Source organism: Diorhabda carinulata, chromosome 10 (genome assembly GCF_026250575.1).
Source record: "Diorhabda carinulata isolate Delta chromosome 10, icDioCari1.1, whole genome shotgun sequence".
NCBI lineage: Eukaryota > Metazoa > Arthropoda > Insecta > Coleoptera > Chrysomelidae > Diorhabda > Diorhabda carinulata.
In genome coordinates this window covers 13,319,193-13,346,042 of record NC_079469.1, presented here as the reverse complement: position 1 = coordinate 13,346,042, position 26,850 = coordinate 13,319,193, and the positions used below count along the sequence as shown (strand labels likewise).

The window sequence follows — 26,850 nt, the reverse complement described above, 5'->3', positions numbered from 1 at the left end:
AAGAGCATTCAAAGATCTTTTAAAAGATGTATCACTTGAACGTTCTTCCAATGGAATGAATTTGATGGACATTGAAATAACAAAAGTCGTTTAATAGCTACGTACTATTTTATTTTAGCACTATATATATATACATACAAATGTTTGATGTATTAAAAAAAACAGTACAGTTTTGATTTCATCGACAGAAATGAAAATAAAATACCTCTAATAAGCTCACAAATTCTAATGTATCGTTATAAAAAAAGTGATTAAAATAAACTCATTTCAGATACAAAAGATAATGGTGCTCCTAAAAAAATATTACCAAGCTTTAATTATACTCGACAATAATCACTTGAATTATTCATAACTTCGTTAAGAACAAATATTTTTTAATCCGTTCTGCTTAATAATTTGCAATGTCCTGTTTATCCATTGACTTAATTTGGCGATATAAAAATTGAATAGTCACAATACAATCCAGAATATTGCCGATGAGTGAAAATATTAAAAGCATACTAAAAGGAATTCTTCATGTTCCCAGCTTGACATCACTAGTTTAAATGTTATTTGTCATTCTGTCTATGTAACAGTAATGTACAAGGAGTGAAAGTTTGGATTACGTTAACGTCAAGAACGATATCAGGAGGCAGGGGAATTACATACAACAAATTCCATAAAAAACTATAGAAAATATCGAACATAACTTTCAATCAACTTTGGTCAATCAAAAAAAGATTGTGTAGTTCTATAGACTAGCTAACGTCCACTTTCATAGATCTGTCTGAATATCCCAGAATAATCGGCCCATGATTAATGTCTTTGAAATCTTAAATGTCATATATCAAAGATTCGATGAATAATAAGAAGGGCAGAAGAGACTAGTGCTAGAGAAGCACTGAAATAATTGAAATTAGTACAGAAATTTTTGAAAAACTTATTTATATGTTTCATTGACTACGAAAAATATTTTGATTATATTCGACTAACTATTTACATCGCTTTTAGAAAAAAATTACATAAATGGCAAGATATATAAATCATAAGAAATCTTATCTAAATGAAACAGTGATAATTGTAAATAATGTAGGAAATCTTGGCCACACAACTTTAAAAACAGAAAATCGAATTGATATGTTAGGAATGGAGATATTACTTGTTAGAATCTAATAAATTGACCAAGTGACGAATGTACAGGGGTTATGCAGAACTAGAGTTCAAAAATAAGTAAGAAAGTGTATCTGACATAGAACGCATTATACAAGAAGCGGATAAAGAAGCTTTTGTCGAATAGATGTTGCAAACTTGTGGCATATCAAGAAAAAAAGAGTGATTTTGTTGACTAATTCTGTGAATTACAATTTTTAAGGTAAATAGCGTCGAAAATGAAATTTTTTGAATATTTAATCACCTACAGTGAAATGTCTTTATCGGAAGTAGTGCTTACTATCATTGGTCTAACTTTGTTATTACTCGATACTCTAAAACACTACTTAATACCGAGCTAAATAGAGATTTAAAAAAAATGACATATTTTCAAGCTCATGATATAAAATACATGAAGTTTGAAAGTTGGACTAGTTCAAAGAAAAACTTCTGGTAAGAGCTGCAATGCGTCAATCTTCGGAATTTGATTGAACGTTGAAATTAGTAATATAGAGAAAAATGAAGAATATAAAAATATGGAACAGGAAAAACTAGATATTATTGTACAAAGTCTCACAATCGAATGACATAAGAAGAAATAGTAACTCAATGAGAAGGGAGATCTACGAATCATAAATTTTTGCTGTAAACGGAAGGAATGAATATGGGAAATATGTAAAATCAATAAGCAAACGATAGATTTTATAGATTTAATGGGAATACAACCATATATTCATATAATATCGACCGAATTCCGGTGTTTTTCTCAAAATATAATCTAACATTGACAACTGGGACAATTGCATGAATATAAAATTAAAATATGTTTTGACCACACAATTTTTTATTCTTAATTGGCACATTCCAAATGTCAGTATATGAAAAACAAGCAGTTACATTGAAATTTATAAAAAAGTATTTTAAATATTGACAAATTCATTTAGAAATACAGTCAGATATTTTTGTATTTATTGACATATCTAAAGTTAGGATTTGAGCTTTTTGACAATTCCGAAGCTCATGTTTTCGCATTTCATTCCTGTATAACTGTAGATGAACCAAAACGAAAGATATTTTGGCCATTATTAGGAAACAAATAATTAAATCAACCAAAATGTGATCATATTGGCCAAATGACCCAAAATGACATGAATCCACATCATAAGACATCAATCAAAAAGTCGATTGGTCCAAATGTTGTGATGTTGTGGCAATAAAATACCAAAGTGTACTATTTTTGATAAGTACTCCGAGCATTTGAATAACTGTGGTATTACAACTTTGCCATAAAGTATTAAATTCATAAGATTCAAAATGACAATAAGTTTTCATAGTATCACTTTGACGGTTGTAATACCACAATTATCGGTTAATTAATTCGAAAACTCGAAATACATATTAATTCAATTAATTCGAGAATACGGTATTCTTTTTAATCGTGAAAAAAGAATATTAAATGTATTCGAATCTTAAATTATTTCGACCAAATTCCAGCGTTTTTCAAAATACAATTTAACCCTGACAACTCGGTCAATTATATCAGTCTATAAATCACCCACCACATGAAAATAAAATGTTTTCACCATACATATAAAATAGTATGTTAAAGTCTAACAAATTTCTGTTTACGTGAACCCTTTCTGAAAATTCTAATTTTCTTGTAATTGATTGTTTCAAGTTTATTTATTTATTTTTGGTATCTGTATTTTCTCAACAAGATGGCTGTCCTAAGTAAACATTATCACATTTATTATCAAAAGTATTTTAAAGCGACTGTTGGTTCAACTGACACCCCTCAAGACAATAACAAGTGTCGATCAGATTCTAAATTTCATATAGTTGTTAAAAAATTGTACAGTAGTGGATCGATCACTTACATCACGATTGACAATAATACATCATGCGAATGTTGCTACTTAAGTTTTAAGATATTTGTTTTTATTTGTCTATTTCAAAACTTTAAGTAGCAACGTATACATAAATAGCTTACTACTACGTTCTTAAAATAATTATTAAATTCAATAATTTGATAAAAAAATACGGCAAAAAGCAAATTTACAACAAGAGAAATGAACGGAAGGTATTTCTGCTAAATTATCTTGTTTACCAATGGATCTACATTAGCAACTAGACTAACTGTAGCATCAATTAATACTCCAATTGAACATCTTATTCTTGGGTTAACTGATACTTTGACAAACATTTTATATCTTCATCAACAGCACATTAAAAAATCCTTTACTTTTAACAGAACTGTTAAAGATATGGTACTGCCACACAATTATGTTCTCCTGGGTTTAGATATAATATCACATAACATTTCTAACATTTTCTTCCAATAGCACATATTTTTTACATAATAATAAAAAATTAACAATAATACATTAAAAAAAATATTGGTCCATTCCAAGAATATATTATTAGAATTTGGAAAAGCGGTTGTTATGAAATTAGCTTTAATAATTGTTGTGACAATAATTATGTTGGGCAAACTAAGATGTCTGGTTATGTCCAGTTCAAAGATCCAATATGAATGGAATCATAATAATGTAAATTTGTTAAAAAACAAATTGTTCGATACATTTGAAAGTTTTAAGGTTCTTAAATGTAAAAATAGTTTAAATAGGGACAGTTCATTCTATATGAACTATATTCTATATAAATTGAGGAGAAAAACTATACAAACCCTTCAGAAGGCAACGGGAAACGACTGAAGTAATTTACCCCAAGAAAATTACTTGGAATTAGGTGCGAAGAAATGATAAACTAACAACAGGTAACAGCAATTAGCAGAGGGATCAGACAAGGATGCATCCTGTTTCGACTTTCAGTTAATCTCTACTCTGGGGCCATCTTTAATGAAGCACTTGAAAGTGTAGATAGAGGAGTGAAAGTTAACGGGGTGTATGTAAACAATATTAGAAACGCAGACGACTCAGTTCTAATAACAGACACTATTGAGAATATGCAGCACTTGATCGAACGAATAAACTGTGTTGGGAAAAAGTACGGATTAAAAATGTTAAAACACTAATCGAAATACCAATGAAATAAATTGACTGTAATTTTTTTAAATTCTTGGTTAATAATTGAGTGGCAAAAGTGACACAAAAGTTCACTTGTTGAACAAGTATCTTATGGTGGGCATTTTCTATGGATTACAATTCTGTAATGTTCGAAAAAAATCAGAAAAACCAACCGCAGAAGACATTTTTAGTTCTCACACATTGGTTCAAACAAAAACGTTTTTGAACAGTCAAAACATCGAATTGATCACTCAAATATTAAGACCCAGTCATCTTAGACTTAAAGGCATTAGTAGAAAATGAAGCAGTAAAGCGCTGACGACATAGCTGGGCATCTAAGCGCTATAGAACAATGTAAGTTGCCCATTGAAATGGTCAAGGACGCCATGTCTTTCAAATGATGCTTCATGGGCAATTATGAACAAGCACAGCTATGGACTAATGTTGATAATGGGATCCTACGAAGCTCGCTAATTTCAACGGGCTCAGAAGCTTATTTTCCATTCGGAAATATAAGGCATCCATACATTACCCACAATTCAACTACCGAGATACATAAATATTAGCAAAGAACAAAGTTAATTGCAGAGAATTGTTTGTTAAACTAACTGAACCTAAAAAGTTGTTTCATTAAACTAAGAGGGGCTAAAAAGAGTTACTGGTATGTTTACTGGACACTGTTTGGTGACGAACATCGGAGAAGATTTCAACAGCTCTTGTCGATTCTGCGCAGAACCAAGGGAAACAGTCGTCTGAGATTGCGAGAATGTCCATCGAGAAAGACTACGTCCAGTTTTATTTATTAAAAAACGACATTTTTCTCACTCTTGTATTTGTGGAATCCTTCAGCATCATACTACAACCAGGTTGACAATAATAAAAAATATTTTGATAAACGCTAAAATTTGGCCTAAATTTAAAAAAAAAGTTATTTATTGAAACCTAGCAAAGTCAATAAATCAAGATTCAATCATTACTAGACATTATTCAAAAAATATAAAACACAGTTTTGCCTATGTACTTTCTATATCAATATTTTCTATATTTATTTTAGAAAATACAATTATAATAAAACAAACAAGTAATCTTTTAATTTAAGTAATTCTTGCTCCACTACTGCAAGTTGTTTTTGAAAGTCTTTAAGCATTTTTTCTTTTTGTTTCCAGTTTTTTAGTTTTTCTAGTTTTCTTTTCTCAGTTTCTAGAAAATCTCGTGATTTTTTGTCTTTTTGTGCTACAACCATTCCTCATAGAGAGTATAATAGATTTTGGAATATCTAAATTTTTTTGTCCACCGATTTTTTGTAGATAATCGTACACCAATCTTTGGCCTATAAAGTGAATATCCTTTCAAATTTTCAATCAAATTCTTCTTATTGACAGAAAATCCTCTCCTTGCTTTTGCAATGCCATGAGAAATTATTTGAAGAAATAGCGTCACCTTTTTTAAACTATTAGATAATTTCCATCCAAAAATCATCTACTCTATCATGTCTGGAATAGTTTTCCATCTTATTTAGAGGGATCTTATATCTCTAAATGCCCCATCTGCTTCTACTAACGTAGTGGCGTTACATCTGTTGGCAGTAAACAAAATATCAATTGCTTCAGACATGAGTTGCGTGGATTGTTCTAGATTATTGCTAGTCTTATTGGGATTAAGGAAACTTATTGCTTTAGTTAATTAGAATGCTAACGGGCATTTCCCCAAAAGTTTGCAAACCATATACATCAAAGAATTTCTACAATCCTTGCGAAAGATATTTGACTGAATGCATTTTTCCAAAACCGCTTTTGTGGCCTACTCTAAATCGATATCTTGCACTCTTTTGAGGTTGCCAGATAGACCTTTTTGAAAACGTCTATTTCATACATAGGAAAGCTTTGAAGAATTTCACCTGCAACGAACCACCTCATTAAGTTAATTGGAATGGAAATCGGGTCTTCTTAAAGAAATAAAGTTAGGAAGCAACCACTTTTGATGAATGGCTCTAGTTCTTTTTATAAGGAGTGAAAGAAAGTTAGTTCAATCAAGAATAGTTTGTTATCAAAAGTCTATAGACGGTTTTAAAAATTCTACATGATGACTTCTGATCAGGGTTGCAAACTCCCGGTAACAGAAATCCCGCACATACAGAATTAATCAAGCCCTCATCTTGTTTAAAATTAGACAAGAAATCAGTACAATTCATTTCTAAATTCAAAATTATGAGAGCTTCGGCTCTTATCGAATCACTCACACACGGCTAAATTCATGATTAAAAAACAATATCAAATTTGTGTAATCGAGCTGAAAAGAGACTTGTTTATTCACTATCCACAATTTTTAGTTTCAGTACTAGTTCGTTTTCTCATTTTTCCCAAATACAATTCCATCATTTAAGTAATTGTTTATATTTTTCATATTTATTATGACCAATGTAAAAATAAAGTAACTGGAATAAATTATATTCTCTAAGATTTACTAGAAACTGCTAAATTGTCGAGCTTAAGTTATTCAGTTGAATATGAAAATCAATTCTAAAATTCTCATAAATATATGTATAATACACAACACACACACACAATTTGTTTATCTACATTATAAAGTAATACCTAACCGGTTGAAATGTCATTTATTATTTTATTGTTGTGCATCCTACTTTTATGTCTAATCAAAAACGGTTCTTTTGCAAAAATTTTACGACAAATATCACAACTGAACACCGATGAGTTATGTGTTTGCATATGTAACATATAATGACTTTTATTGTTAAAAGTTGTGTGGCAGATATTACAAGCTATACCATTAGATGCCGCATGACTCCACTTGTGGGCTTCTAAATATGATTTAACTGAAAATCGTTTGAAACAAATATCACATGAGAATGGTCGGACGCCAGTATGACTTCTTTTGTGAGTATTTAGACTAGATTTTTGGGTGAAGCGTTTTTGACATACATCACATTCAAATGGTTTTTCTCCAGTATGTGTTCGCATGTGAACCTAAAAAAAATTCATATTATTAATAGAATAATACAGATTTGTTACAAATACTGTTGGATGGTTATACACAATAAATAATCATACAGGCCTATTACACTCATACTTTCAGAAAAAAAATTATTAATAATTGTTTAACCTATGAAATTGAGATTCATGAACTTATTTAACCAGAACAAACTGGATTTAGGAAAAAGTACTATTGACAATATTATTGATCTGGGAAGTACGTATACTGCAAATAAACAGTAATTTTAACTATATTTATTGATATTAACAAAGCATTCCGTACTGTGTCTATAATAAACATTAAAGAGATAGAAAATATATGGTTCACTAATATGATTACCAGTGCGGTTTGAGGAAGAATGTTTTTTCAATGAAAACGTTACTTCACTGTAAAAATATATTCTATTAATTTATTTTACCTTGCTTTGTTGTTGAACTTTGAGGTACTTGAAAACTTTTTCAAACTTAAAACACCTACTTAATCTGAAGGTAGGAAAGTAATCTGGAGAATGAATAATGAAACCATCATCCAGTAACTAACTGATCATGCCAAATCTTATTAAAATGATAAGCCATTTTGAATTCGTAATGAAAAAATATTTAAAAATTATAAATATCCATATTTTGGCTTGAGGTGATTTTTTTAAATCGATCTGTTTTGGTCTGAGAAATATGTGGTAGGACTGTATCAAAATTTTATACATTTCAATTCCTCTATACTATTACTCCAAAATAATGACAAATAAAAGAAGCTTATGAGTTTTATATTTTTGGAAGATTTGATTTTCAAGTATTTATCTTATTTTTATACCATTTAAAAGCAGAGTTATTTAAGGATGGTTTCACATATTTCACGCTGATACAGATGTTTTTCATACTAGGAATTTATTTCTAGAATAGATTAATTAAATCTAATGATCATTAGTTCTTAGAAAAAATAGAAAAAGGATAGTATTTGATTGCTAATTCCCTTGAGGAATACATTTGCCCTATATTGCCAGCACTACAATTCTAAATGAATGCCGGCTGGGCTGGACAGCTGGGAAAAAATTATTGAAAAGCTGTATTATTAGGTTTTGTAGAAAAAATCTGAGGAAATTCTATATGAAATCTATTTGAATTAATTACTACTAAAGTTAATACAGAAATAGAGCAAATTGTTGTATTAAATATATTTAATGAGAATATTATCTTATTAAAACCACCAATATATTGTTTTTCAGTGTACTTTGAAATTATGTTTAGGAAAATTTTGTATGATTAAAAAAAACAACTATATGCTACTGTTTTACCTCTAAATACGGTTTTCTGCAAAATGAAGCATCGCAGTGGGTACATTGATATGGTTTATTATTAGAATGTTTTTTCATATGCACATAGTAGCTTGAAGCCGAAGATAAAACTTTATCACATACATTACATTTCTGTTGCTTTAATTTTTTGTATTCATTCGAAGTTTCACTATCCAGATCATGAATCTAAAACACGAACAGGGGAGTTATTACCTGAATGGATTCTCATATACAAATAACTAACTATTGGTTTAGTGTCTTCTTGAAAACTATCATCAGATATCTGAATCGGAATTAACGAACAGCGCTCTGGCTCATGCTGATTTCTCATGTCGGTAAAAATACTGTGACAAAAGAATTCAGGTCTATACATGTTTATACCTGTGATTTATTCATGTAAGAAATATTTATAGATTTATTTTTAGTTTTGTTGTGCATTTAAAAGTTGTTTTGACACTAATGACAGTTGACAAAAGTTCGTTCCGGCTTGGAATCCTGAACAAATCCACGAATACGAATTACACTCTGATTTGGGAATGAGAGCGAGATCAATCAAATGATGATATCAAAAATCCCAAAAAATAAACACTCAACACAAACAAATTAACTTGAAATTTAACAAAGACAAAGGTTACTACTCAAGTTTTGAGATGTAGCAGCACTGATTTGAAATGTCGAATCTGACATTGCCAACATAAAGTTTGACATATTTATTGGTGAAACATATTGTCATACGAGTGCAGTTTGAGTTGTTTTCAGATAATTGAAACATTATTCAAACATTCATTTTGGTCAAAAAATGGAATAAAATTTTCGTGGGTTGATTTTCTATGTCTTTCAACGGATGCTACAGAATAAATTTCGTGAAGGCGACCAAAATCGGCTGTTGTGCTAGAAAACATTGATGATGTGCGGTAACTGAGGTTGCAATATCGTCATGTGACATACCGTAAGATTTAGATATACTTGGGCATAAGTTCCATTCTCATACATTCAATATTTTATGAAGATTTGTTCGTGTTGGATACCGCATAATTTGACAATCGCTGATAAAAAAAACTGTTGATTGGTACAAACAAGTGCTGAAACAGTTCAATTGTGGTGCTTTAAAAGACTTCTAAAAGATTGTAATAGGTGACGAATCATGGGTCTATGCATACGAGCCCGAAACTAAACAAAAATCGACTGTATGGGTTTTTCAAGATGAGCAAATCCAACAAAAGTTGTTCTTGCATGAAGTACTTCAAAGCAAGTGGTCATCTGTTTTGTTTGAAACAACTGAACATGGCGCTATCGTTCCATTAAAGCAACATATAATGGTCAGTTAAAAATGGTACACCAGCACTTGTCTGCAAGAAGTGTTAAAAGAATTAGAAAAACCAGCCTCAGAAAATAAATCATTCTCCTCCACGACAATGTGAGCTCAGTTCAAACAAAAACTTTTTTGAACAGTCAAAACATCAAATTGTTGGGTCATTTGTCATACAGTCCTAATTTGGCACCTAATGATTTCCTCTCATTCCTGCAGATCAAAAATAAATTGTGATATCAACGATTTTCAAACCTGAAGAAGCAGTTGATACTTTCAAATCACCTGTTTTACCTTAATCGGAATAGAAAAAATGCTTTGACAATAGGAGAATATTTTGGAAAACAATAAAGCCATATCTAATTATAAATATTTGTTTTTATTTGTCTATCTAAAAACTTCAGTAGCAACCTTTGTGTTAACAATGGTAATTTTCTGATGGTCTTTAACTTTGTAGACAGTAGACAAGATTAAAAAGTGTATACAAAGGGTATGGTATGACTGTAGCTATAGTAGATTAATTGAATTGTACAGAGTTAAAACTTGCATTGTACAAAATATTGTAGTAAATATAACCTAAAAGAAATTTGCCATGATGCTAATGTGGCGCCACACTTATTCAAGGCATTTTGAAGGACAATTTTTCGTAAATATAGGTTGTTCTTTTTCTCCCTACCCTCCATATTAATGATAAGAATGTTGTAATCAGAATGCTATAAAATGACAATATTTTTACTTTCATCATTAAACTAATTTATAAATTTGACTATATTTTTTTCTTAAGCACATTGAAAATATTGTTCAAAATGATGAAATAAAGTCCTATGAAAGTCACAGCCCTTGATATTAATATTAAGATATCCTCCATGACAAATTTCAATTTCCCATATGATTAACAAACCTTCCCGGTTAATCATATAGGAAATTGAAATTTATCACATTTGTCGTCATTTCCAAAAATATTTCGATGCATTTAAGAAAAAAAAAATCGATTTTTTTTAATCTGTCTTATAAACATTCATATTGAAACAGCAACAATAAGTAAGTAAAATATAGTAAAAATAATAGAAGTGATAATTTTATAAAAAACAGTTCTTTTTGGGGTATAAGTTCTAGCAGTTTGTGAGTTTTAACGAGTAATGGTGGTTTCAATCAGCAGTACCCATCTTCCTGAAGAATATGCATTGTAATGTGTAAAATAACTAAGTATACTTAAAATATAATTTGTAATTTATCTTGGTACGATGTCCGAAACAACTAAGTATTGGGGAATGATATGTAAATTTCATGTATGTGTATGTATAAATGGCTAGTTTGTTGAACGTAAGTATCTCAACTTCATAGTTTAAAAAGAAATTATAATTTAAAATAACACAAACTGTAGAACTTACTTGTATATAGAAGTCCAGTTTGATACTTCCCGTCGACATAACAATTTTTTAAGTTATGACCAAAACTATACGCTCGTTAAAAAAGGTATTTTATCATAAATAAGCTCCACCTGAATACATTTTAAATGAAAACATAACCATAGTAACTATTTACAGATTTGTTTAATTAGCTTCTTCTTTTTCACCTATATTTTTGGCCTTCACTTTGGTAGTATTAGTTATACAAAGCTTAAAGAAATATTTCATGATTTTAAAATTTAGTATATTTTTAATATTGTTATCTCATGTTTGAGATATGAGCAATGAAGAAATCACGAATTTTAAATTGTGGCACTTGTGAAATCAAGGAATATGGCACACTAAATCCCCAAATAAGGATTTCTCAGTATGTAAAGCATATACTATTGTCTTCCTGGGAAAAAACGAGTTACTATAGCTCGGAAGGATTCAATAAAGGGTCATAAGTATTTAATATAAAGAGGATTCATGCGATTATGTACACACGTTCTCAATTCATATTAAAACTACTACGGAACTTTCTTTTATTTTTTGTGCCAGAGGCTCTATTTTTAAAGAATTTCTAACTTTTTCTTCATTTTTTATCATCATTAAAAACTATAGAGTGTCAACTCTAACAATCACAGCATGCCCAATTTTTCAAAGTTATACTTATATATATATAAATTCATCTAAATGTTCTTGATTTTAGGTCTCTTCTGTTTTAAAATTAGTCCTTTTTGATAATTTTTAAAAGATATTTTGATAAAGGCTTAAAAAAGGCGAATCATCAAAATTTATCTTTCTTTTAAAAATTATCAAAAAAAAAACAATTTTAAAACAGAAGAGGCCTTAATTTCACTATTTTCAATTTTTATAGGGTGAATTACTGAATATAAACAAAAGCTCTAAAAACAAAGCATTAAGGATTCAAAATAATTACACATGAATGGGATTGACAAATTTAAACTAACAAATAGAAGAAAGAGGTTATGTTATTTTCTTGTTATTATTTAAACCTTAGAACTAGCATTTTTTTATTTTTGCAATTGAAATGTTATGGTATAAACTTAATAAGTATTTAAATCGTTATCCTGCGAGAACCTTGTACTCTACGAAATCTGACACTATATTTGCACTGTCTTCTGGTAAATATTACACTGTATGTTACAAAAAACTTTTATAAAGCATAATATATATACTTACAAGTCTTGAATTGAAATGTGGCAAAAACTTCTAAAGAATAACAAGGGATTATAAAGACATTGCCATAGTGAGAATAAATTCATATAACTAAAAAAAAAATGCCAAAGACTATTTTGCAATTATTAGGATTTTCAACTATTTTTACACAATGCATGATACTACATCATCTGTTTCATTACATGTTTTCTCGATACTATAAGATCACAGATTTGTTTTGACAGTTGCAAAAGAACTACTTCCCAGTGGGTTCTTGCTACTATTTCAATTCCCTGGTAAAACCTGACACTTCCACCTATTAAATAATTGATAAAAGTTCAAAAGATTGAATTAGTGTAAATCCGAATAGAATGTTGATGCGGCTTAAGAAATACTACCCACTTATTAGACAATTGTTATTTTCTACAGCACTAGCATCTGTTGAAGCGTTTTTGACATTTATTTTGGTACATTCTATACCTTAAAATTGTCTGGGAACCAAAAAAGCCACAACATTAGTTTTTCCTGTATTACAATTGACTTCCTAAACATATTTTGTAATGTTATCGCTAGGTTAACCTGATCAAAGTTTTTGTTCACTATGCTTACACAATATAATAGTATTTTTGACTTTGATTAAAATTTTTGATTATCATTTATACATAGATCTAGTTCAATGACATTTTTACAGCAATATTCATGATTTCATTTAAATCACTATTGAAATAGGAAAAATGAGTTGATTTAAATCGCTGCCATCCTGTTAATATTGAAAACATCTAGCAAATCACATATGTGATTTTAAAATTTTCCTCACGGAATTTTTCTTGGAAATATTGTTTTATTTCTTTGTGATCTAACATTAAAACTTATAGGTTATGGAAAATGTGGAGTAGCTGTAATTCGAATATCTGGTTCAACTTCTGGAACAGCTTTTAAGTTAATGACTGGCTTGAGTGTATTACCCAAACCTCGAGTGGCAACTTTGAGAAGCATTAAACATCCCGTCAGTGGAGAAACAATCGACAAGGGTTTAATTCTGTGGTTTCCAGGTAAATACCCAATCATTAATAATCACTTCATCTGTGTGGAAATTTATTCCAGAATAAACAGCTACCATCCCATTGGTCATATTTATATTTAATTGCAATTTGTATGCACTGTTCTTCCAAAATTCTCTTTAAGAATTGTCCATGGTATGTTTGTACTATGAATACCATTAGTCTTTTTTGCATCTAATGAATTTTCTCTTCATTCCTTTATTATCGTCATAGTTTTTAATAATTTGTATTTTTTATATGCATTGTAATCTTTTCACTAAGCAAGAAACTTTAATAGAGTGAATGTTATAATAATTTTGTAGGTCCAAAAAGTTTTACCGGAGAAGATAGCTTAGAATTTCAAGTCCATGGTGGTATAGCTGTAATCAATTCAGTTTTGAAAGCATTAGGAACTATTCGAAATTTAAGATTAGCTGAACCTGGAGAATTTACACGTAGAGCGTTTTTCAATGGTAAATTAGATCTAACTGAAGTAGAAGGCTTAGCAGATTTATTGCAAGCTGAAACTGAAGCCCAAAGAAAACAAGTAAGTATAATAGGAAAAAAAGACCATACAATATCTAAAAACAGAAATGTCTGATTTTAGTCTTCTGTTTTTGAAAAGTTTGTTGTGAAACTTTTATATAATTCTGATTTCTGGGGCATTGTTCTATCTCAAAATGTTTATTAGTCACTTTCGTGGTATGATATTAGGATAATAATTTTCTGTTAGGGACTCATCCTCAATATCAGCATTAAATAAATCCAGTGCTATAAAATTGTTTTGTCTTTGATAATTTTGAAAATGATTTTGATTTTAAGGACCTCAGTATAATTTTATAGTAGATAAATTCATTGGGCGGTTGTTGTATTTGTTGAAGTTTAAAGACTTTGTCATTTGTAATAAATTGTTGGGGAATAGGTATTGGTTGATATGGAAATAGCCTTTGTGCTCTCATAACATTATTAAGCAAATGAGTGTTGAATTGAACTGGATTATTTTTACAATTTTTTTTATTTTAGGAGAGATTATGTTTGCTACATATTCCGGATATAGTCCTGATAGAAATGTCACAAAACTAGTTTTTTTAACTAACATCAAACTTTAAATACCGAGTCCCTGTAATATATTGATACTTTTGTAGTTATCTAATCGTGCTAGGCATACCGATTGTGGAAAAATGTTAAAGGAATCTATCTTTTACTATCCAATTTTGCGCTTTATAAAATTATTGTGATATTTTTTAGGCATTTTTACAGTCTCAAGGGGCTTTGAGCAACCTATACAACAAATGGAAACATATTTTGATTCAATCTGTAGCTCATATAGAAGCTCACATTGATTTTGAAGAAACTGAAACACTAGAGGTTAATATTCTGACTTCTGTAAGGCAAAATATTGTAAGTTTAGCTGAAGACATTGAAAAACATTTATTAGATGGGAGAAAGGGAGAAATTTTGAGGAATGGTGTTAGAACAATTATTCTGGGCGAACCCAATGTGGGAAAGAGCAGTCTCTTGAATTTATTGTGTAAGTTATATAATTCCAATAGTCTTATAGTTGTTACTTATTATCTTTATAAAAGTAACACACTTAAATCGGTCCGGTCCCAAGGAAAATCGCTCGTGAACAAAGACCAAGAAAAATGGAATAGCACCATACTTTTTTTTCCTTTACTCATGTGGTTATAATGAAAATACCCTTCACCCTTTAAAAGAAAAAGGATGAATGCTCAGCTTATGAAAGACAGTTATAGCAACATGGTAACTTGTGTTTCAGACTCTGGTTGGATCAATGAATCGATATTTGTTGATTGGCTCCAGCATTTTAGGAACAAAAGAAATTAGACAAGAAAAAATAGATAAAACTACATCTAATAAGCTACAAAAGCCAAAACTTTTTACAGGAAAAGAATCAAAGGGTGTAAGAAATCTGAATAATTTTGAAAATGAAGATGTTGTTTTGCATTTATTGTCAGGAAAAGTACAGTGATCCACCCGCCGAAGACTGGATTATGTGTTCAAAGTGTAACAAGTGGGCTCATGAGAACTGCACTGCAGGAAGTTCTTCTAAAGGCTTTACTTGAGATTTTTGTCTATGATGTGGACCTAGTCCGTAAATACTCCATCATATTGTCCATAATTAACCCAGGGTCAGTCCGAATTTACCCCGAGCGCTACGGGTAATTACGGACAGACAAGGTTTTGTTTTTGACAAAAATATTCTATTTGTTGATTGATCTCGTTTAATTGTATAATTGTTTTTGTAGATGTATAAGTAAAGATTAATAATTAATAAAGACAGACTGATTATTACTGATGGTACAAATGTAGTGCGTTATTTCCCATCATCCCCTATTTCTACCACCTTGAGATTTAATCAGAACAAATTATTTCGATATTTGTCATCCGCTTATGACATAGAAGGGAGATGAGATTTGGAAATCATCTAAAATGGAGTTTCTACTATCTTAAAACTCTCACGTTGTGAATTTCCAAGTTCCACGTCTATATTGACCTGTTTATATTGTCGAGAAGCACTGGAGCACTGTCAGTTGCGTTATTTAATAAATATACTTCTTAAATAGTATTGTGGAAGTTGTATATCTTGAAGACGATACAAGAACAAAAATTTTGTTTCAGGTCAACGTCCAGCGGCTATTGTAACTCCTATTGAAGGTACCACTCGAGATGTTTTGGAAGTAACCTTAAACATAGGAGGATACCCATTGGTATTGGCAGATACTGCTGGATTGAGAGCAAATACTTTAGACCTTGTCGAAAAAGAAGGTATAAATAGAGCTTTACAACTTTATGAAAAATCGGATTTTGTAATCTTAGTTTTGGACGCGAAAAAGTATAGCGAATGGAAGGAGAAAGCCGCTGATGGAAATTTTAATAGATATATTATAGATAACGTACATAAATTAAAGTTGAAAAAACTAATAGAACCAAGATATGTTGACAATAATGTAGACATTGTTTTCAATAAACCTTGTTTAATAGTATTAAATAAGTCTGATCTTTGGACGGAAAATAATATTGCCAACAATGAAAACTGTATAAAAATATCGTGCATTACTGAAAATGGAATTGATGAGTTGATAGAAGCCGTTACACACAAATTGAAAGAATTGTAAGTATCACAATAACATAAGTAATAATAATACAAATTAACTGAAATTTTTTGACCTCATTAATTTTGTAATTAATTATCACTGATTCTCAATATTAACCATTATATAGAAGAACAAGGAGGTTGCAACACCTAATTTGCAGTAACTGGAAAATTATCTCTTCGGTTGCATTGACAAAAAAAAACGTGAAGATCGGAAATCAAATATTCCTAAAATTATGCTTTCAACAATTTTCCACAAGTCTCATAGTTTATATGATGTTCAGAAATAATCCTTGTTCTAATTTTCGAGTCGAAAGATCCGAAACTGAGACCTTTGAAACCCAAACGATCCTTTTACCTAAACTGTATTCATTTATTATCAAACTATTCTTTCTGCAATAAATTACACCGAACGATTACATTTTGACTTTGAATTTTCTATAATCTTATAATTTATAATCGGAGATGCAAAGACGAGTTACCTCATTTTATCAAAAATTTATATATGAAATATGCAAAAAGGATAGAGAAGAAAAAAAATTTCAATGGAAAAAATTAATATGCCGAAAGTATACCAGAGAAAAACGTTGCTAAAACCCTGTATGTATCTAAGAAAAAACACCGCGCAAACAAGTTCTTTATACAACTTTACACAGGAAAAAACAAAAACCATTGGATAAAAAGGAAACCAAAAAGATACTACCATCCATAGATATACTTTCCAGATCGAAAACATTCCGAATAACTGGTTTAATGCCGAAGAAATATGGATATCTGCAGAAATTACACATTACCATTGACACCTATTACACAGACACAAGTTATTGATGACCTTCATAAGATAACGCGAAAGCACTTTTAATTTTCTTGATACTAAACAATATATTATGGAAAATTCCTATGATACAGATTTAAACTTATTAAAACTCAGAAACAGCCATAGAATTGAAAGGAAAGAGAACATGAAATCATAAATAAAGTTAACAATCAAATTTCGTTTGGATAATCTTTACATACTAAATTTAATAAATTATTAATGAAAATAAATAATAAAATTATCGCACATGTATCTGCAATGAAGAAATTATCTGTTGATTTAGACGATTACAATGTCAATGAATTCGTCATTAAAATAATTAGAATAATCACACTCTTTCATTTAGATATAAGTAATTCTCCATTTAAAGGAACAGTTCATCCTATTAAACTTCGAGATCAATGGAACCAATCAACTAGTGTCCTGTAAACTGAGGCATCAATTGTTATTGAAGGTGTTCTCTGCACCTTCAAGTAATTTCTGTTCCAGAAGCCGTACCCATAAAACTCACACCAAACCTTGAAATCAAACTAGAAAATACAAGAAACCCACAGTCAAATCCAACCAATAGAACAATTAGAAAATCTACCCCAAAATAGTAGTTTCATTAATTATAAACACTCTTTTGGTTTTAGGTGTGGAGAACCATCTTCAGAGCATCCTAGTATGAATCAAATTAGGCATCGTCAACATTTGACTAATTGTTTGAAACATCTGAAGTTATTTCTGGCAAAAAATAATAGTCAAAATCACGATCTTGTACTTATGGCAGAATATTTAAGGAAAGCATTGAGATATTTAGGAAAATTAGTAGGAAGCGTAACGACGGATGATTTATTAGACGTTATATTCAAAGATTTCTGCATTGGAAAATAAATATATACATTTAATATTTGTTTTATTAGTTGAACGCCCACCGAAAATAATCGATTCTACAAAAGTAAAAAAGTCGTCGCATGAGAAGAAAGAGGCTATGAAAAAGCTGAGGAAGATCTCTGCAAAAAAGAAGGCGCGAAACAAAAAAGGACTGTGAATGCGGTACTAATAGAGAAAGGAGACAAGACCTACGCAGACCTTTAACTTAGACTTTTAAAGGAAGAAGTTGAGGCAAAGCAGCTGAGCGGTATCAATTCAGTGAGGAAAACTAAAGATGGAAATCTGATACTGATAAAATTAATTAATTGATTAAATTATATTTTGCAAACACGAACAAAAAGAAAAACATGAAATATGCGGGCTTAGTCTAGGAGAGAACTAATGTAGTGAAGTTTGTTCTCAAAAATAGTAACTTTGTTGAATGTCGAATATAAAAATTTTCAGTGTTCTTGGAGCCTTGGTATATAATTTTTCATACAAATTACTAAGACAATCAAGAAAATTATCTTCATAAAACACTGCATTACTCCATAAACTCCGAACTCATGAACTAATTGTCAATACTTATTATTCTTTTTAAACGTTGTATCCCCTAAGTTTTTAATTTTTTCAAATCCCGCAAAATTTCTATAATTTCCGCCAAAACAATATCCTCCATTTCAACATTTTAAATCACTTACAGACTGGTTTTTGCGGTTCAAACCACCATTACAGAAATTACTAGATGTTTACAAGATGTCCAGATATTGATCTTGCTATTCATAATTTTACAATTTTCAAAATAAATTGTCTTTTTGATTCATTTTTTCTTTCAATAGTTCACATCACATAATTTGTTCATTTAATACATATAAAATTGATATATAGTCTAAATAAGTTCAAATTTATTCTAATAATTATTAAATTTCTACGACCTAAGTTTTACATATGAACTCTTCTTATATTTTTACACATTGAACATAACTTATTTCAAAAAAACACCTTTCTAATTCTTCCTTTTAAAATTATAAAACTAAAATTTACTATCAAAATCGTGACTTTTTATTTAAGTCCATTCAATTCTATGATAATATTTCTATCTAGGAAATATGAATTACTTATTAATTATTGAATATTTTTATTATTTATAGTTATTTCTGTATAATATATGTGGAAATAAAGTAAATGCCTATTATATTGTATAATGTTAACTAAATAGAATTATTAAAATATAATGTCATGATACATCATATACAAATACATTTATATATAGGAAAATACGGTTAATGAAAGTCTCAACAAGATATTTAGTTTATATTTAACCAATTCCAAGTAAAAATTATTGCGCAAAAAAAACCAGCAATAGGTTATTTTGATCAAGGTTTTTATCCCCTAAAAACTTATTCTAAACAATATCAAAAACAAGTCTTTAAAAATGTTTATTCATTCAAAATAAGTCAACAAGTGTCTAGAATCACCTCATTCTTTCATTATTTATTAGTAGTAAAAAACAAAACTCGTACATACACAAATCCAGCAATCTAGTTTCAAATCGAAAAAGGTGGTTCTAAAATTGGCTGGTAATCAAAATTAAAAAAAAAAAAGAAAAAAATGTTACATATTAAAATTAAATTAGTTTTATTGAATGAAAATGTAGCTGTTTGCATTTAATTTTTCAACAAATACAAAAGATGTAAATTACACCACATCGACGTCGTTTTGCCGGTTGACAGGGCGTCGAGCATTTTGGATAAGCTTTTTATAATTTTTTAAACTGATGGTCCAATATGATAGATAGATTCATGAAACGTTTTAAGCGGGGGGAGTCCAAAGGGCAAATGTGACTTCTTTTTAATATCGACCCCGCTGTCGTACAACCGGCCTTTATTATTTATCGAGTGCAGTATTTGTTTTTACGGCAATTACGACCTGAAACAATAATAAAATTTCAAAACAAGTTCTGTGAACTTTCGTTTCAGTAAACAAATTATGTGCAGTGTAAACCAAAAATAAAATAATGTTATTTCGGTTTCTGGGAGGTTGCAAAAAACTATATGAAATAAATCATGCTTAAACGTTAATGTACAAAATTACTTTAACAAAGTTTTCTCAGATATCAAGAAAAGGCGTGTTGGAGCGAAATTTATATAAATGAGTTTTTTGTTACATAATTCACGATATAAAGCACATATTTAATCTGAGATTGAAACTTCAGATTATAAATTTATCAGTAATCGATTATACAATAAATAAATGAAAATAATCCAAAATAGATTAAAAACATTTTTTTAGCATTAAAAATAATGTTCCCAATCATTAGTAAACATAAAACAATTAGAAATGTATAAATGTTCGTGGAATAATTGGAAATTAATGTGTGTCTCTTTTGACACCCAAATTCAGATGGATGCTGAAATCAGGTAACACAGAGACCAATTCAATAATATAAACTATATCAATTTATTTTCCAGTATCTAACAAATATATTTCCACAGTACACATACTTAATTCATTATTAAGAGTTTTTGTTTTCAAAATATTGACTTTTATTAATTTTCTCAAAAACCTATACCTAAAACAACAAATCAAATAGATGACAATTATTACAGCAAGTATTTGGGTCGACCAATATATAACACAGAGAATTAATTATCCTCCCTAAAGCAGTATAAAATAACAACTCTAGCAAGGGTAAATTCCAACCCCATAACAATGGTAAGAACGGGCTCTGCAAAGGGTAACTGCAATTCGAATAAGGACAAAAAAAGTTACTTTCTACAATCCTCAAACTGTGATTGCAGTGGAAGTCCAGTTTTGTAACAAGGGTAACCATAATCTGGCGAGTATCCCACGTTGAATTAAATTTTAGCATATGCAAAATATTTTTGCCAAACCCCACTAGTTCACCAAATGGCCTATAGCGCGCAAGATGTGTTCCATCTATAACTTACCTACAACGCTCACGTTATTTCTAATTTGAGCAATGTTGCAAAACTTTAAAGGTAAAGGAGATATTAAACCATTAGGTTATGTTAATAAATTTCCATCAATTTCAGTTACTAGATATTATATATACGACTACTAGTACATTTTGGTGTTTAATTTTGCCACAACGCGTATACAAAAACTCTGTATAATGTAAAAATAGGTATGAAAGTATAACAATAAAAAAAATTACACAATTGAGAATTGTGGTGTCCTCAATTTTATTTTTTCTTCAAAAAAAAAAAAAAATCTAAATTTGTTGCTTGAAATAAATATCAAGTTTATTGATTATAGTTGCTATTCAAATTGTTCAGAATTTTCATTGGTTAGATAATGAATGACATGAGTTTTTATAGGGTAGATCAGGTTAGGTCTTATAGTAAAGTTGAATATTGGTTAAATTATGAATATTAAATGTTTATATAATTTAAATTAGGTTTTGTCTTTATACATGAAGTATAAAATTGAATTTGTTATAAAAGTTGTTTTTCAAATTTTAAAAGATATGCATAGATTATATGGAGGTTATTTAAATCAATTTTTTTTATTAATAGACTGATCGTTTTGAGCAATATATGACAAACAGGCGTTTTTAAGTTGCTTTCAGTTGTCAAATCTTTGGCAGATTAAAATCTATAGAATGACTTCCATACAAAACATGAGAGGCAACCCATCTGTATATAATTTGCTATCACTTTTCTGAGAGGTTATCCGATTGGCAATTGACCTCTTAAATTGACCAATGTACTTCTTATCACAACTTAACGAATTTCATAAACAACGTTAGCAAATTTATTGGTTGGTTTTCTATCTTTGATTTTAGTAAATGCGCATTGAAGTGTAAATTTTTTTTGTAAATTAGCTGCAAATTATATTGTTTACAAACTTTAGGAGTAACTGATTTTATATATGGTAAGGTTGTATAAATAGGTACAGCACTGTCAGAAATACTACTGTTATTTAGTCTTATGTCCAAGTCAGTGTCAGATGTTTTATATAGAATTCGTTTCAAAAGATATGAAGGATATGAGTTTTCATAAAAAAGCTTGTTCGGTATTTTGAGGTTCTTTTATATAATATTAAATGATGAAAATTCTCAATTCAAGTAGTTTTGAATATTGTTATACAAATTTTTAAATTATACTTTGATAATAATTTCAGTCCTTCACTTTATCGTTTGACTTGCCACACTCTCACAACTCAGACGTTCATAAACTTGTTGGCAAAGACTTCCACCAATTACAAGTTCATGAAGGAGTGGATGATATGTGATGAGTTTTCATATTTGAGCTCCTATCTCTCCCTTGGCGATAGTAACGACCCACATTCTCATTAAAAATAGTGAATTAACAATTCAACGAGTTATTTGCATACACTATTTAGTTGTTTTAGCAAACAATTAATGTGAATGTCACAACCAATTTGTTTTGAAAAAAACAGGTACTGAACGAAAAGTCGAAATTGTAAATGTGTACATTCTCTACTGGAACATCCAAGGTATTAAAACATAAAACAGTTGTGTAAACTCTTTGTATCAATTTTTGAATTATATTTACAGGTAAACATGGGGCTTCAATATCACTTGTGTGAATCTGGAAAGTATTCTAGTGTGATTTATTTCCCATCATGATATTGCAATTAATAAACATTTAAAACATTGTAGTTTGTTGTTTGATATCAATATCACTAAATACAATTTAAATCATAACTCTATCCAATTAACCTAGAATACAACTTAAAAGGTGCTTTGGTATAAAGGCTATGGTCTGAAATAAACTTTTAAACACACAGAGAATAAAGGGTAAAAAATGAAATTAGAATAGATTTAAAAAAATAATAAGTCAATACCAATATAAACAAAAACTGTTTCTAACAAATGTTCAAAATTAAAAATATTTATAGATGATTAACCATTAAATAGAAAGAGTTTTCATATAACTACACAAAGTTAAATCTTATAAAAATTTTTGTTACCTCTTCTCCACACGATTTGAGTACAGTACATAATATATCCTTGCCAGCGGCATGTTCTGCACGTACTTGAGCTCCAACTTCCCCATCTGGAACCTTAAGATCTTCACGCAATTCTCCATTATCAGACATAAGGGATAAGTAATCGTCATCAGAAATATCTGTTAATTGATAGTCTTCACGTTTGACATGAGGTACATCCATATTGTGTGTTGAAGGACAAATATCTTCATATTTTTTTCCTGGATAAATCAAAGTACATGTATTTTGTTAATAATAGAGTCTTCACTTAATTTTATTAAAAACTATAAAGTAGAAAAACTGTTTCCAAATTTTATTAAGCATACTATGATGTTAACCATACATGTTTGTAGAAATATGGATTTGCTGTGTGCCTCTCTTGACGCCCAAAATCAAATTAATATTGATATTCAGGTAACACAGAGACAATCAGTGATTTAAGTTTAGACCAAAGTCATAAAATTATTAGATACTATTTGTGCTGGACAAAATGTTACATTATCTAATATAATCTAATATGTATGGTATGCCATAGGTCAGCAGATACCTTAATTGTATTTTTACAAACAAAATTGATAAGAAACAAAAAACAAAAATACTGAACATTCATGACTAACCCATACTTGTTTGTTATATATAGTATAAAATTCGTAAGTATTATTCATATAGTAATAAATATAATATACTTTACTAATTTCGTCGGTATTCAAGGTACGGCTATTAAATAACGAGAATAACAGTAATACAGAAGTGTGCTTGTCAACAACCAACAGCTGGTAACGTAAAACTAGTTACAAATGTAGTGCCTCTCGCTACTGTAAAGATATCAGTAGAACTGTAGCCTTTATTCACATCAGATTTGTTTTGCCTGATAAATGTTAAGTGTAAAAATAGAACAACAAATTGTTGTTAAACTTGAGAAAACCACAACTGAAACATAACCATAAGTTTATGGTGATGATCGCGAGTACGTGTTTTTGAATGATTTAAGCATGTTCAATGTATAAAATAGTTGACATATTAGATAATGATTCAACATTACAATTCCATATTCTTAATGAACTTTGTGAAGGAATAAGGATCCAAACTATAGAATGACAAGTCAAATTTATGTCAAAATTCATATTGAAAAGAGCCGTTAGAGCTATGAAATAGAAATCACAAGTTAGAGCATTTTAGAAATAAAGGAAGTACACCAATTGAAATAAGAATGTATTAAATCAAATTAAAATATTTCTCAGCGTCAGTCATAAAAATATAAAAATACTTGAATAGTATTCTGAAACTAGAAGATGAGCTGTAGGTCACAAAAACAGTTTTGATAACTTTGATTGTCATAGATGACAGTGTCAGATTTAACTACATAACCCTGAGATACACACACCTTAGGCACCAATTGGTTTTATTACATCTTTGTTGATACAAAACTTTTTTTAATATGTTTATTATCAAATTGTAAACTATTCTGTTGCACCGAATCATTATGAAAATTACTTACACATTGTTCACAAAACCAGTGTCTTTTACAATCAATTTGCTATATCACCAGTGTACTAGTAAATGAGTTCACATGATAAAGGACGAAAAAATTTGTATCAGAAAATATTAGAATCAAGTGTAAATCTTTGTTTGAGTTATATTACAATTTTGTAAAATGAATCTACACTTTTTGAAGTTACAATATATCAATATAACAAAAGAAATATATATATCTGATATAATTTTTGTAAACTTATCTCCATGTAATACAAATATTTTAATCCAAAAAAGAAATAATACATTGGATTATTTTACAAGAATCTTTTTTTATACAAAAATTAAAATGACTTACCGGAAAAGATATCAATACCAACCAAGTGAACTTTAGCATGTCCATGTTTTCCTGTTTTAGAAGTGGACATTTCTACAATCTTACATGGTCTAGATTTTAACATGACAAAACCGTTTTTACGCAATGCTGAGCATTGCATAGGATAGGTAGCAGATGCTCCGGAATCTCCAGTTTCAAAATGTGAATCATCTAAATTATCTGCCATTGTTTATACAGTTGTTTCTACCTTGTAAGCTGCAATAATAATACCAAAACATAAAGAATATAAATAAAAAGTATATTAAAATTATTACTTGTGAAAACGTTAACTTTGTATTTTGAATTGTAACATCGATATCTAGCTCTTTGAAATAAGGTGTGTAAAATTTTTAATAAACATACAACTGTACATTTTTATTCGATCAAACGGTTTATATAAGAAATAAATAATTACCTTGATTTAACAATTTGTCTACTAAAGCGAAAAAATTGCTTGTACAAACTAAAAATTATATATGAAAGCAACTACAGTGAACTAACTTTAAAATATGATATACGGCAATCTCTATAAAATGTCTTACAATATTGAATTATCGGCACACTCAACTTGTACAATGTTCAAAGAATGAAAACAAATCATATTAAAGTGTCCACGCGGCATAGAACCATGTGGAGTTCTACACTGACTTGGACAAATAAATACAATGGAAACCAGTGAATTAGAAGTTTTCCCTTTAAGTACTGACTATCAGGGTTCTAAACTTATGGATTCACAAATAAGAAATAGAAAATTTTACTGAACTATTCAAGATTTGTTAATAATCAAATGCAACATGGCGCGAATATAGCCAAATCATGCACTGTCAAACAATTTGAATAAATATATTTTTTGTGAATGTACATAATAAAAATACACTCTAATGTTATTATTGTTACTACAATATTTACACTATTCAAAAACATTGAGATAATCAACTTTTATTCATTTATTCCCAAAATAAATACAGAAAAATGTACTACTCACATGTGATCAAGATGGAAACTAATCCAAAAGGAGTAATTTGGGCATGCGTTTCAACAAATAAACTGTTCCGCTCAGGGAAATCGACAACTAGTTCCCCGCGAAATTTGAAATGTATAGTATGCGTTTTTATTTTTTGTGAAAATTCTTGCTTCATCGTATTAATTAATCATCAAAATACGATATTAGCAGCTGATAATATTGATCTTCATTTATTGTATGCGCCGAATAAATCAAAAATTATGGTTTAATAAAATAATGTATCTGCATTAAAGTTGGTGAGCCTGACCTATAGCCAGCATCAAACCATGAAATATTACTAAAATAGCTAGATTATATACACATCTATGTTTTTTGGTGTAATCAGGGGTCTATGGTATTTGGTAATATCTACCAAATTACTAATTTATATTAATGAATTTTATGTCAATAACAGCTTTTTTCCATAGATAAATTCTACCAAATCACTAAACTATTACGTAGCTTGATTTTTCAGTTTTTTTAATATTAAAGTATTTTTTGGCAGATGGAAATACTCAAAACTTTCAGAATTTAAGGTAACCTTTCCCATAAACAATGGCTTTTCTTTTGGTACTATTTCAAAATATTCAGTGGAACTAAGAACATTTTACTATTATTTGAATAATTTTTATTTTTCATCTTATGTTTAAATTAAATGAGAATAATGGAAAAATATAATAATATTACAGTAATACACTTCCTGTGGCATTTCTATTTTTGGAAATGGAATGTTATTGATATCATGGTGCAAAAATATATTAAAATCAAAGAAAGTACATTAGCTGAACTGTATTTTATCAATGAGTACATAGACCTTAGAACATAGAGTACTTTATGTTCTAATACGAAAATTTAAAAAAGCACACCCATTTTTCC

The 26,850-nt window shown here is 29.4% G+C and overlaps 3 protein-coding genes, 1 long non-coding RNA gene and 1 other non-coding gene across 9 annotated transcripts; 2 read left to right on the top strand and 3 right to left on the bottom strand.

Annotated features, from left to right (window-relative positions):
- Window positions 1–89: 89 nt before the first annotated feature.
- LOC130898527 (zinc finger protein 182-like) lies at window positions 90–11,281 on the bottom strand. Of its 4 annotated transcripts, XM_057807896.1 has the most exons (4): window positions 8,681–8,894; window positions 8,437–8,622; window positions 6,940–7,138; window positions 90–5,730 (listed from the first exon to the last, which is right to left on the bottom strand). In XM_057807896.1, the coding sequence occupies exons 1-4, from the start codon at window positions 8,807–8,809 to the stop codon at window positions 5,711–5,713; spliced, it is 534 nt and encodes a 177-aa protein (XP_057663879.1). In that variant the 5' UTR covers window positions 8,810–8,894; the 3' UTR covers window positions 90–5,710. The 4 variants fall into 4 exon arrangements, with proteins under 4 accessions (XP_057663879.1, XP_057663878.1, XP_057663876.1 ...); XM_057807895.1 differs by lacking the exon at window positions 8,681–8,894 and adding an exon at window positions 11,137–11,281 and having other exon boundaries at window positions 90–7,138; XM_057807893.1 differs by having other exon boundaries at window positions 90–7,138; window positions 8,681–9,098.
- An 822-nt stretch (window positions 11,282–12,103) lies between these two features.
- Window positions 12,104–19,439, top strand: LOC130898522 (tRNA modification GTPase GTPBP3, mitochondrial). Its single transcript, XM_057807886.1, has 6 exons — window positions 12,104–12,281; window positions 13,191–13,367; window positions 13,679–13,902; window positions 14,604–14,886; window positions 15,999–16,491; window positions 17,926–19,439. The coding sequence occupies exons 1-6, from the start codon at window positions 12,188–12,190 to the stop codon at window positions 18,164–18,166; spliced, it is 1,512 nt and encodes a 503-aa protein (XP_057663869.1). The 5' UTR covers window positions 12,104–12,187; the 3' UTR covers window positions 18,167–19,439.
- Window positions 19,440–19,766: 327 nt separating this feature from the next.
- On the bottom strand, window positions 19,767–26,049 carry LOC130898528 (eukaryotic translation initiation factor 5A). Of its 2 annotated transcripts, none has more exons than XM_057807897.1 (4): window positions 25,957–26,049; window positions 24,954–25,187; window positions 23,105–23,343; window positions 19,767–20,074 (listed from the first exon to the last, which is right to left on the bottom strand). In XM_057807897.1, exons 2-4 carry the CDS (start codon window positions 25,156–25,158, stop codon window positions 20,033–20,035), a joined length of 486 nt encoding a protein of 161 aa, XP_057663880.1. In that variant the 5' UTR covers window positions 25,159–25,187; window positions 25,957–26,049; the 3' UTR covers window positions 19,767–20,032. The 2 variants fall into 2 exon arrangements, with proteins under 2 accessions (XP_057663880.1, XP_057663881.1); XM_057807898.1 differs by having other exon boundaries at window positions 25,387–25,958.
- LOC130899156 (small nucleolar RNA SNORA13) lies at window positions 20,447–20,579 on the bottom strand. Its single transcript, XR_009059979.1, has one exon. It is a non-coding gene; the product is annotated as a small nucleolar RNA SNORA13 (small nucleolar RNA).
- LOC130898529 (uncharacterized) lies at window positions 21,954–22,788 on the top strand. The gene is made up of 3 exons (XR_009059905.1): window positions 21,954–22,042; window positions 22,292–22,627; window positions 22,689–22,788. It is a non-coding gene; the product is annotated as an uncharacterized LOC130898529 (long non-coding RNA).
- Window positions 26,050–26,850: the final 801 nt, after the last annotated feature.

What these genes read in the sequence shown, in the direction of transcription:
- LOC130898527 (XM_057807893.1), bottom strand. Translation starts at nt 8,809, where the DNA reads ATGTATAGACCTGAATTCTTTTGTCACAGTATTTTTACCGACATGAGA. An exon ending in AAGAAGACACTAAACCAATA is followed by an intron (nt 8,623 to 8,680) that starts GTTAGTTATTTG and finishes TTCGTGTTTTAG; the next exon opens with ATTCATGATCTGGATAGTGA. An exon ending in GCAGAAAACCGTATTTAGAG is followed by an intron (nt 7,139 to 8,436) that starts GTAAAACAGTAG and finishes AATTTTTTTTAG; the next exon opens with GTTCACATGCGAACACATAC.
- LOC130898522 (XM_057807886.1), top strand. Translation starts at nt 12,188, where the DNA reads ATGTTATGGTATAAACTTAATAAGTATTTAAATCGTTATCCTGCGAGA. An exon ending in CTGAAGCCCAAAGAAAACAA is followed by an intron (nt 13,903 to 14,603) that starts GTAAGTATAATA and finishes GATATTTTTTAG; the next exon opens with GCATTTTTACAGTCTCAAGG. An exon ending in ACACACAAATTGAAAGAATT is followed by an intron (nt 16,492 to 17,925) that starts GTAAGTATCACA and finishes TTTTGGTTTTAG; the next exon opens with GTGTGGAGAACCATCTTCAG.
- LOC130898528 (XM_057807897.1), bottom strand. Translation starts at nt 25,158, where the DNA reads ATGGCAGATAATTTAGATGATTCACATTTTGAAACTGGAGATTCCGGA. An exon ending in TGGTATTGATATCTTTTCCG is followed by an intron (nt 23,344 to 24,953) that starts GTAAGTCATTTT and finishes TGATTTATCCAG; the next exon opens with GAAAAAAATATGAAGATATT. An exon ending in TCAAATCGTGTGGAGAAGAG is followed by an intron (nt 20,075 to 23,104) that starts GTAACAAAAATT and finishes TTATTGTTTCAG; the next exon opens with GTCGTAATTGCCGTAAAAAC.